General features: G+C 50.9%; 1 protein-coding gene across 1 annotated transcript; it reads left to right on the forward strand.

Annotated features, from left to right (window-relative positions):
* The first annotated feature begins 1006 nt into the window (after window positions 1–1006).
* Window positions 1007–6851, forward strand: CLDN15 (claudin 15). The gene is made up of 5 exons (XM_008141439.3): window positions 1007–1499; window positions 4350–4514; window positions 5976–6057; window positions 6138–6254; window positions 6340–6851. Exons 1-5 carry the CDS (start codon window positions 1283–1285, stop codon window positions 6464–6466), a joined length of 708 nt encoding a protein of 235 aa, XP_008139661.2. The 5' UTR covers window positions 1007–1282; the 3' UTR covers window positions 6467–6851.
* Window positions 6852–12764: the final 5913 nt, after the last annotated feature.

Raw genomic sequence — 12764 nt, forward strand, 5'->3', positions numbered from 1 at the left:
AGCACGGAGGAGCCTGACACGGGAAGGAGGGGAATGGGAGTTTACACTTCGTTCAGCGATGTGCTGTGTGAGTGCCTGGGTGTAGGATCAGCCCCTTGGAGACTAAGCACACTTGCCAGAAGAGAACCAGGGCTGTCCTGCTGTGGCCTTGAAGCAGGAAATGAGACCGGCTACACCAGGACAGGTGCTCAGCTTGGGGTGGGAACCCAGAGTTTCTAATCCATCATAATTAACAGAGCTGGTGACAGTTCTGATAACAATGAACTGCTTAGATTAGCCATGGCATCACCTAAGCCTGAGATTCATCCCCCCTCTGGGACCCTTGGCAGCAAGGTCAAGCTTGTTGCTGAGGGTCAAAGACCAACCCACCAAATGGGGGAAAGCAACCCCTGATGGCTTCACCCTGGGTCTGCAGCACCGAAACCCAGGACAGCCAAGTATCGAGTAATTCATACGTGTGGGGAGCTTTGATCTGGTCACAATTCTTACTACAACCTATGAGATGAGGAGGAGCTTTAGTTCACAGAAGCAGAAATGAACTCATGGGGCTCCAGCTTTATTCTGTGTCACTGGTAAATGAAGGGATCTGGTTTGAATCTAGGTTGGTTGGACTCCAGAGCCATTGGTTTCCCCCACAGACCCCGTTCCCTTCTTCAACCTTAACCTTCCTGGAAGACTCAATGCCCCAACCCTTAGGTCTATCAGTTTCCTGAATTGTTCTCACCAACACCAAGAGGTAGTGCCTCTGCTCCCTGTTCCTTCCCTATTGAAGGCTGCCGTGCCTGTCCGTGTTCATACTCTGTCTCTGTCTCTTCTTGTCCCTCTTATTCCATTCTCTGGCCCCTGATGAAAGCTGAGTCAGAGACACGCTTCCCCTTGGCTCCCAATGCCTCCCATGGGGGCCCCTCCTTGGCTGCATCCGTTAGTCACTCCCCGGTAAGTCCCCCCCCACACCCTGTGGGGCGGGGAACCCAGGGCAGCCAGAGGCAGTGGACTTTTGGCCCGTTTCGTTTATTCCTTACATCTCATCAACATCTGCCACGGGCTCTTGGCTCATTCCTCTGACTGCTGACCTGCAGGGAAGCAGAAACCCAGAAAGAGAAGGAAGGCAGACACCTGGAGACAGACCTGAGGCCGAGGCTGCCGCTGGTCTTCCGCCCTTCCCCACTCTCTTCCCACCCTGCCCTAACACCTCTCCCTAGCCAACGCCCCTCAAAGTCTCCTGGGGCTCAGCCCTTCTCCCTCTGGGGCCGCAGGTGCCCCTCAGGGCCTGCGTCCCACCATGTCAGTGGCTGTGGAGACCTTTGGCTTCTTCATGGCAGCTGTGGGGCTGCTGATGCTGGGTGTGACTTTGCCAAACGGCTACTGGAGAGTGTCCACCGTGCATGGGAATGTCATCACCACCAACACCGTCTTCGAGAACCTCTGGTACAGCTGCGCAACCGACTCCTTGGGAGTCCACAACTGCTGGGAGTTCCCGTCCATGCTGGCCCTCTCCGGTACAAGGTGGAGGGTGAAGGGGGCAGAGGGAGGGTGGGAGGTTGGAGAGAGCTCCGGGAGTTTGGGTGCTGCCTGGGTCTGGACTTGGGTGCCATACAGATGAGAGAGGCCTGACCAAGTTCAGAGAACGGCTCCTGCAGAAGGGAGTGCTGGGGGTAGTCTCCTGTCTAGAACTGCAGCGGTGACCCGGTCACACGTGGCCCCCTGCCCTCATGTGCCGCTCTGTCTCAGTGGTTACAAGTGCAGGCACCAGGGTTAGACTGCCAGGCCGGCGCCAGCTGTGTCGTAGCTCTGCCTTGCGCAGGTGGTAAAATGAGCTTTATTTGACCCATCTGTAAAATCAGGATCATAATAGTCATGGGGACTTTATGAAATAAAAGGTGAAAAATGTTAACATGATGTCAGCATCTATATGTACTCAAACAATTTTAGCATTGTAGTGTTGGGGTTTGTGGGGTGAAGAGGAGGCCCCATCTTGGATTGTTGGGAGTTGAGACAATCTCAGTAGCCTCACCAGGCTTCCACTGAGACACCAATGCCGTGGCGAATTCTAAAGGACTGTTTTAGAGAGTCTTGAGTGTCTAATGTCAGCAGGTGAGAGGGTGTGCAAGTGTGTTCAGGGTTCCTGGGGGCGTATTTTTTCAGTTCTTGGTGAGCGGAAGCCTACAGCTCTTTTGGCTGAGAAAGATTCTCCCTGGTAGCTGTAGCATCTTCCTGCTTCCTGCTTATCCTATGAGTAGCCCCCCATTATTCCCTAGGGGAGTCTCCCTTCAGTTGGCCCCATACCAAAAACCAAGAGGGGGCTGCCACTCCCGCAGCCTCACTGGGTTCTCCCGGAGCCTTCTCACTCTTGTAGGTCCCCTTCTGCAGGTGCCGGAGGGAGGGGAAGGAACAGAGGCCAACACTGGGCTAGAGCAGGGCTACACGAAATCCCCCAGGAATGTCAAAGTAGCTCTGAGCAGTTAGGGGGTCCAGGTGGGTCTCTTGTGTCCCCACTATTCCCAGAATCTCCCAGAGCAGTTGCAGAGGCTTCATCTTTTCATCACTTTCTCTAGGACTTAACAAGGCAAGCGCTCCCCCCCCCCCCCCGAAAAAAAAAAACAAAAAACAAAAACAACTATGAAAGCTAGTATGAACTGGGCTAGAAGCCCAGAATGCTGAGTGGCCAGAAGGGACACGGAGGCAGCCAGCTCAGCAGCCCTGGTCATCCCACCTCACATAGCTCCCAGCCACACCGTGAGGAAGGGCCTTTGCTGTGAGCCTGCCCTTGAACTGCTGCTCTTGACCTGAGGGGGAGCATGAGTGCGCATGAAAGATGAAGAGGCAAGAGTGGGCTTGGGGGAAGGGCAGAGTGCAGCTGCCCAGTGCTGAGGGGCATCTTGGTTCCGGGTGTGGTGCTGGGTACTTCACATGCACCATTTTAGGGCTGTTTTCAATAGTTCTGCTATTGGGGTGTTAGTGACCTATTTTTAGAGAACCGGGGAAACTGCAGGGATAAGCATTAACGCACCCCGAGTCACACAGGTTGGAATCCTGACTTGTGTTTGAGTTCAGAGCTGGCTGACTTCCAAGGCTGGTTCTAGTCCTGAGAGGGGTCCTGTCATTTAGTCACCCCCAAACTGTGCACCCCTAGCCTCCAGCCTTCCGGCCCATGCTCTCACAGGCCCTTTAATAATCTACCCTTTGTCTACCAGAGCTGGTCTGCCCAGGTGGAGGTGGGTAGATGGATGGGTGGGAGGGAATAGGATATGGGGTAGGTGAAGAGGGCGGGAACTCCAGAGGGAATGCTGGGAGTGAGAAAATGCTCCCAGAGAACTTTGTCCCTCCTCCCTACCCCCCAGCTCCACACCACTAAACATCCTCTTGGCAGGGACCCAGCCTTTCCCCTTCAGCACTGATGGCACTGCCCCACCTGGGAAAGGAGTGCAAGGTCCTTGGGTGCTTGGCAACTATCAAAGTCAGGGGAGGGGGAAGGGGAGCCAGGAAGGAAGCCAGCCATTTCCTTCAGCTTTGAGAAAGGGGAAACTGAGGCACTGAAAGCACATGTGCAAAACTGACTTGGATTGGTCCTGGGCCCAGGAATCCCACCTCCCAGATTAGAAACTGCCCTGGACCCAAGCGACCCATAGGCCACTGCTGCCCCCTACTGGTCACTCAGGGAAGAAGCTCAGGTCAGGATGTCTGGCACAGTGCTAGGTACTAGGTGGGACCTGGAGAGAGTCAGGTGTGGGGAAGGGGCTGGGGTTATCCAGGTGTGGTTTCTACTATGCACAGCAGAGATTGGTGGTGATGTAGCAGAACAGTGGTTCTCAACTAGGCGATTTTGCCCCCCAGGGGTCATTTGACAATCTACAAATTTCATTGTCCCCCTTGAGGAGACTGCTGACATCTAGTGGTGGACGCCAAGGATGCTGCTAAACATCCTATAATGCGCAGGATGGCCCCCAGAACAAAGCATTATCCAGCCAAGTCAGTAGTGCCGAGGAGAAGCCCTATGCGGAGGTATAGGTGCAGGTTGGGGGGAAGTGCACTGGGGCAGGTGGCAGGGCAGGAGCGGCTGAGACTCCTTGGGACTGAGGTGAGCTCCTGGGAAGGAGGGGTGTGTGACCCCTCAGCCTATAGGCTGGATGGGCCCAAAGGGGAAGAAGAGGATTTGAGGACTTCTAGGGACTGAGGCCTGAGCATGGGCTGTAAGGGGCTGGCTGTCACTGAGGGGAGAGGAGATGGAGGGGCAAGCGGCTGGCTCTTGTGTCCCCACTATTCCCAGAATCTCCCAGAGCAGTTGCAGGGGCTCCATCCTTTCATCACTTTCTCTAGGACTTAACCCATGCTGTAACCCACCTCCCCAGGGTACATCCAGGCCTGCCGGGCACTCATGATCACCGCCATCCTCCTGGGCTTCCTGGGCCTCTTCTTGGGCATGGTGGGACTGCGCTGCACAAACATTGGGAGCTTGGTGCTCTCCAGGAAAGCCAAGCTGGCGGCCACTGCCGGGGCCCTATACATACTGGCTGGTAACCGAGGGAAGGTGACGGGTGGGCCCTGCGCTGTGGTGGGGGGTTGGGAGTAGCCCTTGGCAACAGACCCCAGGGGTCTCTGTCTTCTCCAGCTCCCACTCCTTCCCCTTTGCATTGATACCTGCCCTCCCAGGCTAAGCTCTTCCCTCTCTCCTTGCTCACCTCAGCTTCACCTGCACTCACCAAATCGCTTGGCTACAAATCAGTCCATTAGCAATGTTTCTTGAGCCCCCACAGCTAACTGAGGGGAGGGGAAGTGAAGAGAGAAGCCAGAGATGATTGAGGTTGTCAGTCTGTGACTGAGAAGTTGACGATAATAGGAATGAAAGGAACTGTGGCTTTGGGAGAAAGGAATGAATTTGCCCCGCCTGTGAAACAGGGGCTGCATGTACTTCTGAAGCTCCGGAGAGCGGGCTGTTAGAATGTAGATGTGAGCATCTCTACATCCTAGGAGGGAGCACAGGTGAGCAGATGGGATGAAAAGGAAACGGGAAAAGGCTGAGGTCAGGCCCCCGCCCTACCCCTCCAGGTGTGGTGTGGGAGAGATTCCAAAGGGGAAAGTGAGGGTCTGCCCTCCCAAGCTTTCAGCCTGGCTGGGAGATCAGAGTCAGGGTATGTGTGTGTACACACACACACACACACACACACACACACACACACACACACACACACGGCACAGAAACAATACCGCATGACTGGCTATCCCTTTTCAGTTTGTAAAGCATACCTACACACATCACTTCATAAGCCTGTGAGGTAAGGAGGGTCTCGTCTGTCCTCCAGATGTGGAAATGGGCTCAGAAAGGTCAGGGGACTTACTGGAAGACAAGCCCCTAGCGAGTGGCAAGGCTGGTCCTGTAGTCCAGGGATCTCACTGGCTTCAGGCTTTCACTGAGTGGCAAAGGCACGTCACAGGCTGAGGGCTTTGGGAGGCCAAAGGACACAGGTGTCAGGACAGACAGGGCTAGCTGGATAATATTGCTTACAGCAGCTGGGCTTGCCACACCAGCCAGGGCAAGAGTGTGGCACTCTTATAATTACTGATCAGAGTCATCAGGGAGGAGTTCGGGAAGACCCAGCTCTAGGAAACTGATCAGCCTGAGATAAGTCACTCGTTTACTCTCAACCTTTCTTCACAGCTGTACAGGATAGCACCATGTGAGGACACTAAATGACCAAGGTGCTAGAGGGTGGGGATGAACAAAGCTGGCCAGGGATGAAGAGGGGACAAGGGCTGGCTGAGGAGAAGAGTATAGGTTGGGTCTTGGGTTCTGGCTAGATGGAGAAGTTCACAATTGGCCCTAGAATGGTCATGAACTGGGGAGAGGGAAGGGAGGGAATGAAATTTGCTCTTGGACTTGATAACCCCACAGACTACTCTCTAGGCTGCTCCTGCCTGGCCCTCCCCCTAGTTCCCTAGGGGCCTAGGGCTCCAGTGCAGTTCTCTCCCTGCCCTAGGTTGCTGCGGGATGGTGGCCATCACCTGGTACGCCTCCAACATCACCCGGGACTTCTTTGACCCCTTGTATCCAGGAACCAAGTGAGTGTGGGAGCCCCACCCTCAGGGGTGGAATAGGCATGTCCCTGACCTAGCACTGCCCTACATTGTTTTGTCCCCAGGTATGAGCTGGGCCCCGCGCTCTACCTGGGCTGGAGCGCCTCCCTGCTGACCATCCTGGGCGGTGTTTGCCTCTGCTCCAACTGCTGCTGTGCTCCCGAAGAGGACCACGCCACCAGGTAAGGGAGGGTGAGCTGCTCCGATGGGGGTAGGGGGGAACAGCGAGGGTTGCACCTCCTTCTGACCCAGCCCCTCCCTTGCCAGCAACCGGCTGCCCTACAAGGCCTCCACAGTGCAGTCCGCTGGCCCCGCTGCCCACGTGCGCCCTGCAGCAGCCTCGTATGAAGACGACATCAGCTTCGGCAAATACGGGAAAAACGCTTATGTGTAGGAGGCCTGGCCTGTGGATCCTATTCACTGCCCACAGTGGAAAGGGGTCCCTGGAGCCCCGGACAGCAGGCGCAGGCCCCTGCTTGGTATTACCACCTCAGAGGCAAGCCATGCCCCAGGGCCAAGCCACTCCCAGGACTCCACCTCGGGCCTGGAAGCCACACCTAGCTCAGGCTCCTCTCTTTAGTCGGAGCTCTGCCCTGGCTACGCTTCCCTCCTCTGGCCAAGAAGCTGCCTCCTGAGGACTCACTTCGGACTCCTGAGACTGCACCTGACCCCTCTCTATCCTGAGTGGGGGGTCTGAGAGATTAGGCCGATGGGGATGCCCCCGAGTGCTTGCATTCTGTATAAATACATGCTTAAATAAATTTGTATTGTGAACTGTTTAGGGGCTAAGGGTGTCATGAAGCAACTGGCCAAGCAAGAGTTGACTGGGGCAGCACCCAGAGTCATCTCAGTTCTCAGACACCAGACTGTCACCTGTCCCCTCTCCATCACCTTTGGACTATCTAATCCAGCAAAATGGAGGCAGGGTTGCAAGTGATTTCAAAAGTGTGGCACTCTTCTATTTTTTTGGTTAATTGGTTAATCCTCACTCAAGGATATTTTTTCCATTGATTTTTTTTCTCTTTCTTTTTCAAGAGAGTGCAAGAGAGGGGGAGAGAAACATCGATGTGAGAGAGACACATCAATTGGTTGTCTCCCGCATGCACACTGACTGGGGTTGGGGATCAAGTCTGCAACTCAGGTGCAGGCCCTTGACAGGAATCGAACCAGAGACCCTTCAGTCCGTAGGCCGACGCTCTAACCCCTTGCCACACCAGCCAGGGCAAGAGTGTGGCACTCTTATAATTACTGATCCGAGTCATCAGGGAGCAGATCGGGGAGATCCAGCTCTAGGAAACTGATCAGCCTGAGATAACAAGTCACTCATTTACTCTCAACCTTTCTTCACAGCTGTACAGGATACAGATGGTCTAGAGCAGTTTCTTTACCCGGGCCTGAGAGTGGATATCAGAAACTGACTAGCCCTTTGAAATTGTGTCAAATCAAGGGTCTGGTGCAGGTACATCTTTGTGGGAACGTTCAATAACTTCCAGAAAAGGCTCTGAGCATCTGTTCATAGTCTTGCATATCAATGGCATGTGTATGACTCCATGGTGTCCGGTTCAGACAGCAATGGGTCATGGGCAGGCTTGGCACAGGGTACTGAACAGCCTTGGTACCCACTTAAGACTGGAAAATGAGGCGATGAGAAAGAAGCCAGGCATCTAGTGAAAGATGATAGGGCCTTAACCTGGTGCCTTCCCTTGTAGCACTGACTACAGTGACCAGTCACTGGGGACGTGGCCTGACCGCAGGCTTTTCCCGTTTCCTTTTCATCCCATCTGCTCACCTGTGCTCTCTCCTAGGATGTAGAGATGTTCACATCTACATTCTAACAGCCCGCTCTCCGGAGCTTCAGAAGTACATGCAGCCCCCGTTTCACAGGCGGGGCAAATTCATTCCTTTCTCCCAAAGCCACAGTTCCTTTCATTCCTATTATCGTCAACTTCTCAGTCACAGACTGACAACCTCAATCATCTCTGGCTTCTCCCTTCACTTCCCCTCCCCTCAGTTAGCTGCCAAATCCCATCAGTTTTCCCTCCAATGTCTTTACATCCACCTACTTCTCTCCCTTCACTGCCTGGTCCTGGTCAGGCCCTCATTCTCCCTTGCCCAGACTGGTCATAGGGTTCCCCTAATTGAGGTTTTTTTTTTTTAATGTTTTTATTGATTTTAGAGAGAGAAAGGGAGAGTGAGATAGAAACATCGATGAGAGAGGATCATTGATTGGCTGCCTCCTGCGGGGAATCTCACTCACAACCTGACCAGGAATCAAACCAGTGACTTTCTGGTGCATGGGTCGATGCTCAACCACTGAACCAGCCGGGCCTGGAACATCATTTATTGTCCTGCCCTGGAAGTTCCCTGATGGCTCAGAAAAATGAAAAAGGACAGTTAAGACCTGGACACACTGCCTGGCCCTAGCCCATCTTTTTATCCCCACTTCTTATCCCTCTGTACAACTATGCTCTTCCAGCAAGCTGGACTGTTCCACTGGCTGTGGACACACATTTGCATCAAGGCTTCCCACTGGGCTTCACCCAGAAACACTGGTGTTTTTTGAGTCCACAAAATCAGACTCTGCTTTTGGACAGTCCCCTGGCTAAGTCCAAAGCCCGTAAGGGACTGCAAAGTGCAGACACCGGGAAGTGTGTTTTGTAGGAGCCTTTACTGGAACGATCTACCATGGCAAGTACCAGTTCACCTGACTTGCTTTGTTAGCAAACCAATTGTAGTTTCTCTCTCTGGATGAGACACACATCTTTAAAAGGGTCTTACAATTCTGAAAGGCCATGAAAATCCACAGGGATGCCTGTATACCCACAGTGAAGGACAGAAGCCAATTGCAACTCCCGATGCTGCCACCAAGCACCTCCAACCCAAATTCTCCTTCTACCATACTCCACAGCTTCTACCTCCTTTCCCACACTCCATCCTGCCTCTTCTCTCCTCCCCATTACAGGAAAACTAGCCTTAGCTAGGTCTCACATTTGAGCATTTAAATAAGTGCCTTAACATGATCACCAGTTAAGGTTTTAATTTGTCAATCAGTCATGGTCCCACGGCTGTAAAGGGCTATCGACATGTTCTTCTTTCCTAGAAGTCAGAGCACCAAGACATGACCCCTGCCCTAAAAAAACGCACAAGATAGGAGCAAAGAGAAATGTAAACAGCTAGTTACCATATAATGGACAAGATGTCAGGGTTACTCCAAAGAATCTTCAGTTTTTTAAGGAACTGGCTATGAAAATGCTCCACAACAAACTGCTTTAGGTCTTGGGCAATAAGGTCAATAGCTTCATTTTCCCAGTCAATGAAAGAAAAATACCACATGATCTCACTCATTTATGGATAGTAAAGGACATTATAAACTGATGAACAAAAAGATAGATACAGAGGCAGTAAAGCATCGAACAGACTGTCAAATTACAGGGGGAAAGTTAGGGAGAGGTGGGGGAGATAAGAAATCAAACGAAGGACTTGTATGCATGCATATAAGCATAAACAATGGACGCAAAACTCTGGGGGGTGAGGGCATGTATGGGTGTGTGGGGGGGTAATGGTAAGATATGTACACATATAATACCTCAATAAAAAAAAGTCAAAATAAATAAATAAATAAATAAATTAAATAAAAAATAGCTTCATTTTCTGAGTACTTTCTAGATGCCAGACGCTGGGCTAGGTGCACTGCCTCACTTAATCCTCACGATATCTGGGAGGTGGCTATGCAGTCAGAAAGGTAAAGTGACCTATCCAAGCTACACAATCAGTAAGTAGTAGGACCAAGATTTGTCCAAGACTGAAGACACACCTGGCCTGCTTCCCAGAATTCCTGGCTCTCCAAACTAATTCACATCAATCAGAGTCAGTACTCACTGAGGTCTTTAGCCTTGAGCCCCCCAAGCCTCTAGCCTTCCAGATCATAGCATTAACCTCTTCTGCTCCTGTGTGCCCAGGCAGGGGCTGTGGGGCCCATCAAACCCTGGCTTTAGCCACCAGAAGCTTTTGGCATAGTGTAGATTTCCCAAAGGTCTGGGTGCCTCCTAAGGTGGGGACCAAGTTTCCACTAATACACAAGACGCTGGTAAAAGTTGGTCAAGGCTTTTCTTGAGGAGCTACGATTTTAAATGGCTCTCCCTTCCTCGAGAATGTCAGTGGATGACTTGTAGAAACAATCCATGTCAGAGCAAGGGAGGGCCTTGGGGTCTGGCTCTGTCCTATCAAGGTCAGTTGGGTTAGGCTGAGTGTCAGTGAGCAGACAAATCTCACACCAAGCAGAACCTGTGTGATTGTTTTTAGAACAACAAAATATGAAATAAGGTCAGCGAACTTAGGAAATAAGCCAAAGAGATTGTGCTGACTCAGTGGAAATCTGACAGGAATTCCAAGGCAGGTGGAACACAGCGAAGCACAGGTGGTGATTCACTGCAAGGAAAGTCTTTTCTTCTGGTTTCTTTCTTGAGTGTACTTCTTGGTGGAGAGGGAAAAAAAAAAGATTAGGACACAGGAAAGTTTCTCTTCCTGGGAGAGACAAGAAACCTAGGCCAGGAGTTAGCAGTCAGCAAGCTGGATTCGTGATGTCCCAATTACTATTGTATTGCATAACAAACCATCCCAAGACTCAGTGGCATAAACTTGTTACACACACGGATTCTGAGGTCAGGAATTTGGACAGGGTCCAGCAGAGATGGCTAGAGCTTGTTCCATGATGTTGAGGACAAAGCTAGGAAGACTCAAATGGCTGAGGCTGCCGTGGTGCCTTGGCTGAAGTCACCAGGAAGCATCTTCACTCCTATGATGGAAGCCTGGGCTGGGATGGCTTGAAGGCCTGTCAACTGGACCTGGCACCGGGAGCACCTGCAGGTGCCTCTCCCTGTAGCCTGGGCTTCCTCAGAGCATGGTGGCTTCAGAACAGTTGGATTTCTTACATGGTGACTGAGGGTTCCAAAAGCAAATGTCCTAGAGCTATGTGATCTATTAACCAATGTCACCTCAATAAATTTAATTTTTAAAAAAACCAAGTGTCCTAGGAACAAGGCAGAAGGTGCACTGCCTTTTACACCTAGCCTTGCACGTCACATGGTTTCACTTCTGCCACTCTCTCCTAGGTGAAGCAGTCATAAGCCTACCCAGATCCCAGAGGAAGGGGACAAAGACCCCACCTTCAATGGGAGAATAGTCAAAAAATTTACAGCCATCAATGACGTAAAAATACCACATTTAGGACTGACTGACTGTAAACCCTGTTTTCACCACCATTCAACACAAAGCTGTCACCAACACCACTTGCCCAACTGCAAGTGTCCAGAGAAAGGGCAAGCAGTTCCTCAGGAAGACACCAGGAACATCGGAGCCGGCCCCAAGAAAGTCCTCCGAAATGGGGAGAAGACCCTAAAAAGGTGCTTAACTCTGACTTTGCTGGATATGATTAATATTCTATTGAGGTCATACGTTCAACAAATACTTTTTTAAAAAAATATATTTTATTGATTTTTTACAGAGAGGAAGGGAGAAGGATAGAGAGCTAGAAACATCGATGAGAGAGAAACATCGATCAGCTGCCTCTTGCACACCCCCTACTGGGGATGTGCCTGCAACCAAGGTACATGCCCTTGACTGGAATCGAACCTGGGACCTTTCAGTCCGCAGACCGACGCTCTATCCACTGAGCCAAACCGGTTTTGGCAACAAATACTTTTTAAGCACCTGCTTGGTTATGTTCCAACAGAGTCCTGGGCAACTAGGAGAGCAACTCCTAGAAAGTAGCTCTTCCATTGTAGATGGCTGGTTCTCCCAGTGATGCCAATCAAAGCTCAACTACAATAAGACTGTACACACAGCCCACTCAGGGGCACACCTAGAATGCCCAGCTCCGATGACTGGGAAGGCTGAGCCTCTGGGCCCTATACCTATCACACAAGGCCACTCTACCAATTCCAAGAAACATAACAGCTCCACCTAATATAGGGAAGCAGCCTAAATGTGGAGATAAAGACACATGTTACAAAGGAAAGAAATGGAAGCAAGCAAGCTATTGGATACAGAGTTCATGACAATGGTTATAAGATTACTCAAGGATCTTAATGAGAGCTTCAAGGGACTTAATGAGAGTTTCAAGGAACTTAGTGGGACTTTCAAGGATCTTAGTGAGAATGTCAAAGACATTAAAAAAGATCCAAGCTGCTTTTGCTCAGTGGATAGTGTCAACCTGCGGACTGAAGGGTCCCAGGTTCAATTCTGGTCAAGGGCATGTACCTCGGTTGCAGGCTCCCGGCCCTAGTTGGGGGCATGCGGGAGGCAATCAATCAATGTGTCTCTCTCACATCAGTGTATCTCTCTGACTCTCTCTCTCCCTTCCACTCTCTTAAAAAAAAAGAAAAAATCAATGGAAAAAATACACTCAGGTGAGGATAAAAAAAAAAAGTCAGAAACTAAGCATACACTAACTGAAATAAAGAATCATTTACAGGGATTCAACATAAAGTAGAGGATTCGGAATACGAGGAAGCAAAAAAAAAACAACAAAAAAAAACACAAAAAACCCAATCAGAAGAGCAAAAAGAATCCCAAAATATAAAGATAGTGTAAAGAGCCTCTGGGACAACTGCAAGCATACCAACATTCACATTATGGAAGAGCAAGGTATTGAAAACCTATTTGAAGAAATAATGACAGAAAACTTCCCCTAC

This window comes from Eptesicus fuscus, chromosome 4 (assembly GCF_027574615.1).
Source record: "Eptesicus fuscus isolate TK198812 chromosome 4, DD_ASM_mEF_20220401, whole genome shotgun sequence".
In the NCBI taxonomy this organism is placed as follows: domain Eukaryota; kingdom Metazoa; phylum Chordata; class Mammalia; order Chiroptera; family Vespertilionidae; genus Eptesicus; species Eptesicus fuscus.

Coding starts and splice junctions, on each gene's coding strand:
- CLDN15 (XM_008141439.3), top strand. CDS start 1,283: ATGTCAGTGGCTGTGGAGACCTTTGGCTTCTTCATGGCAGCTGTGGGG. Junction 6,058..6,137: donor CCCTTGTATCCAGGAACCAA/GTGAGTGTGGGA, acceptor TTTTGTCCCCAG/GTATGAGCTGGGCCCCGCGC. Junction 6,255..6,339: donor GAAGAGGACCACGCCACCAG/GTAAGGGAGGGT, acceptor CTCCCTTGCCAG/CAACCGGCTGCCCTACAAGG.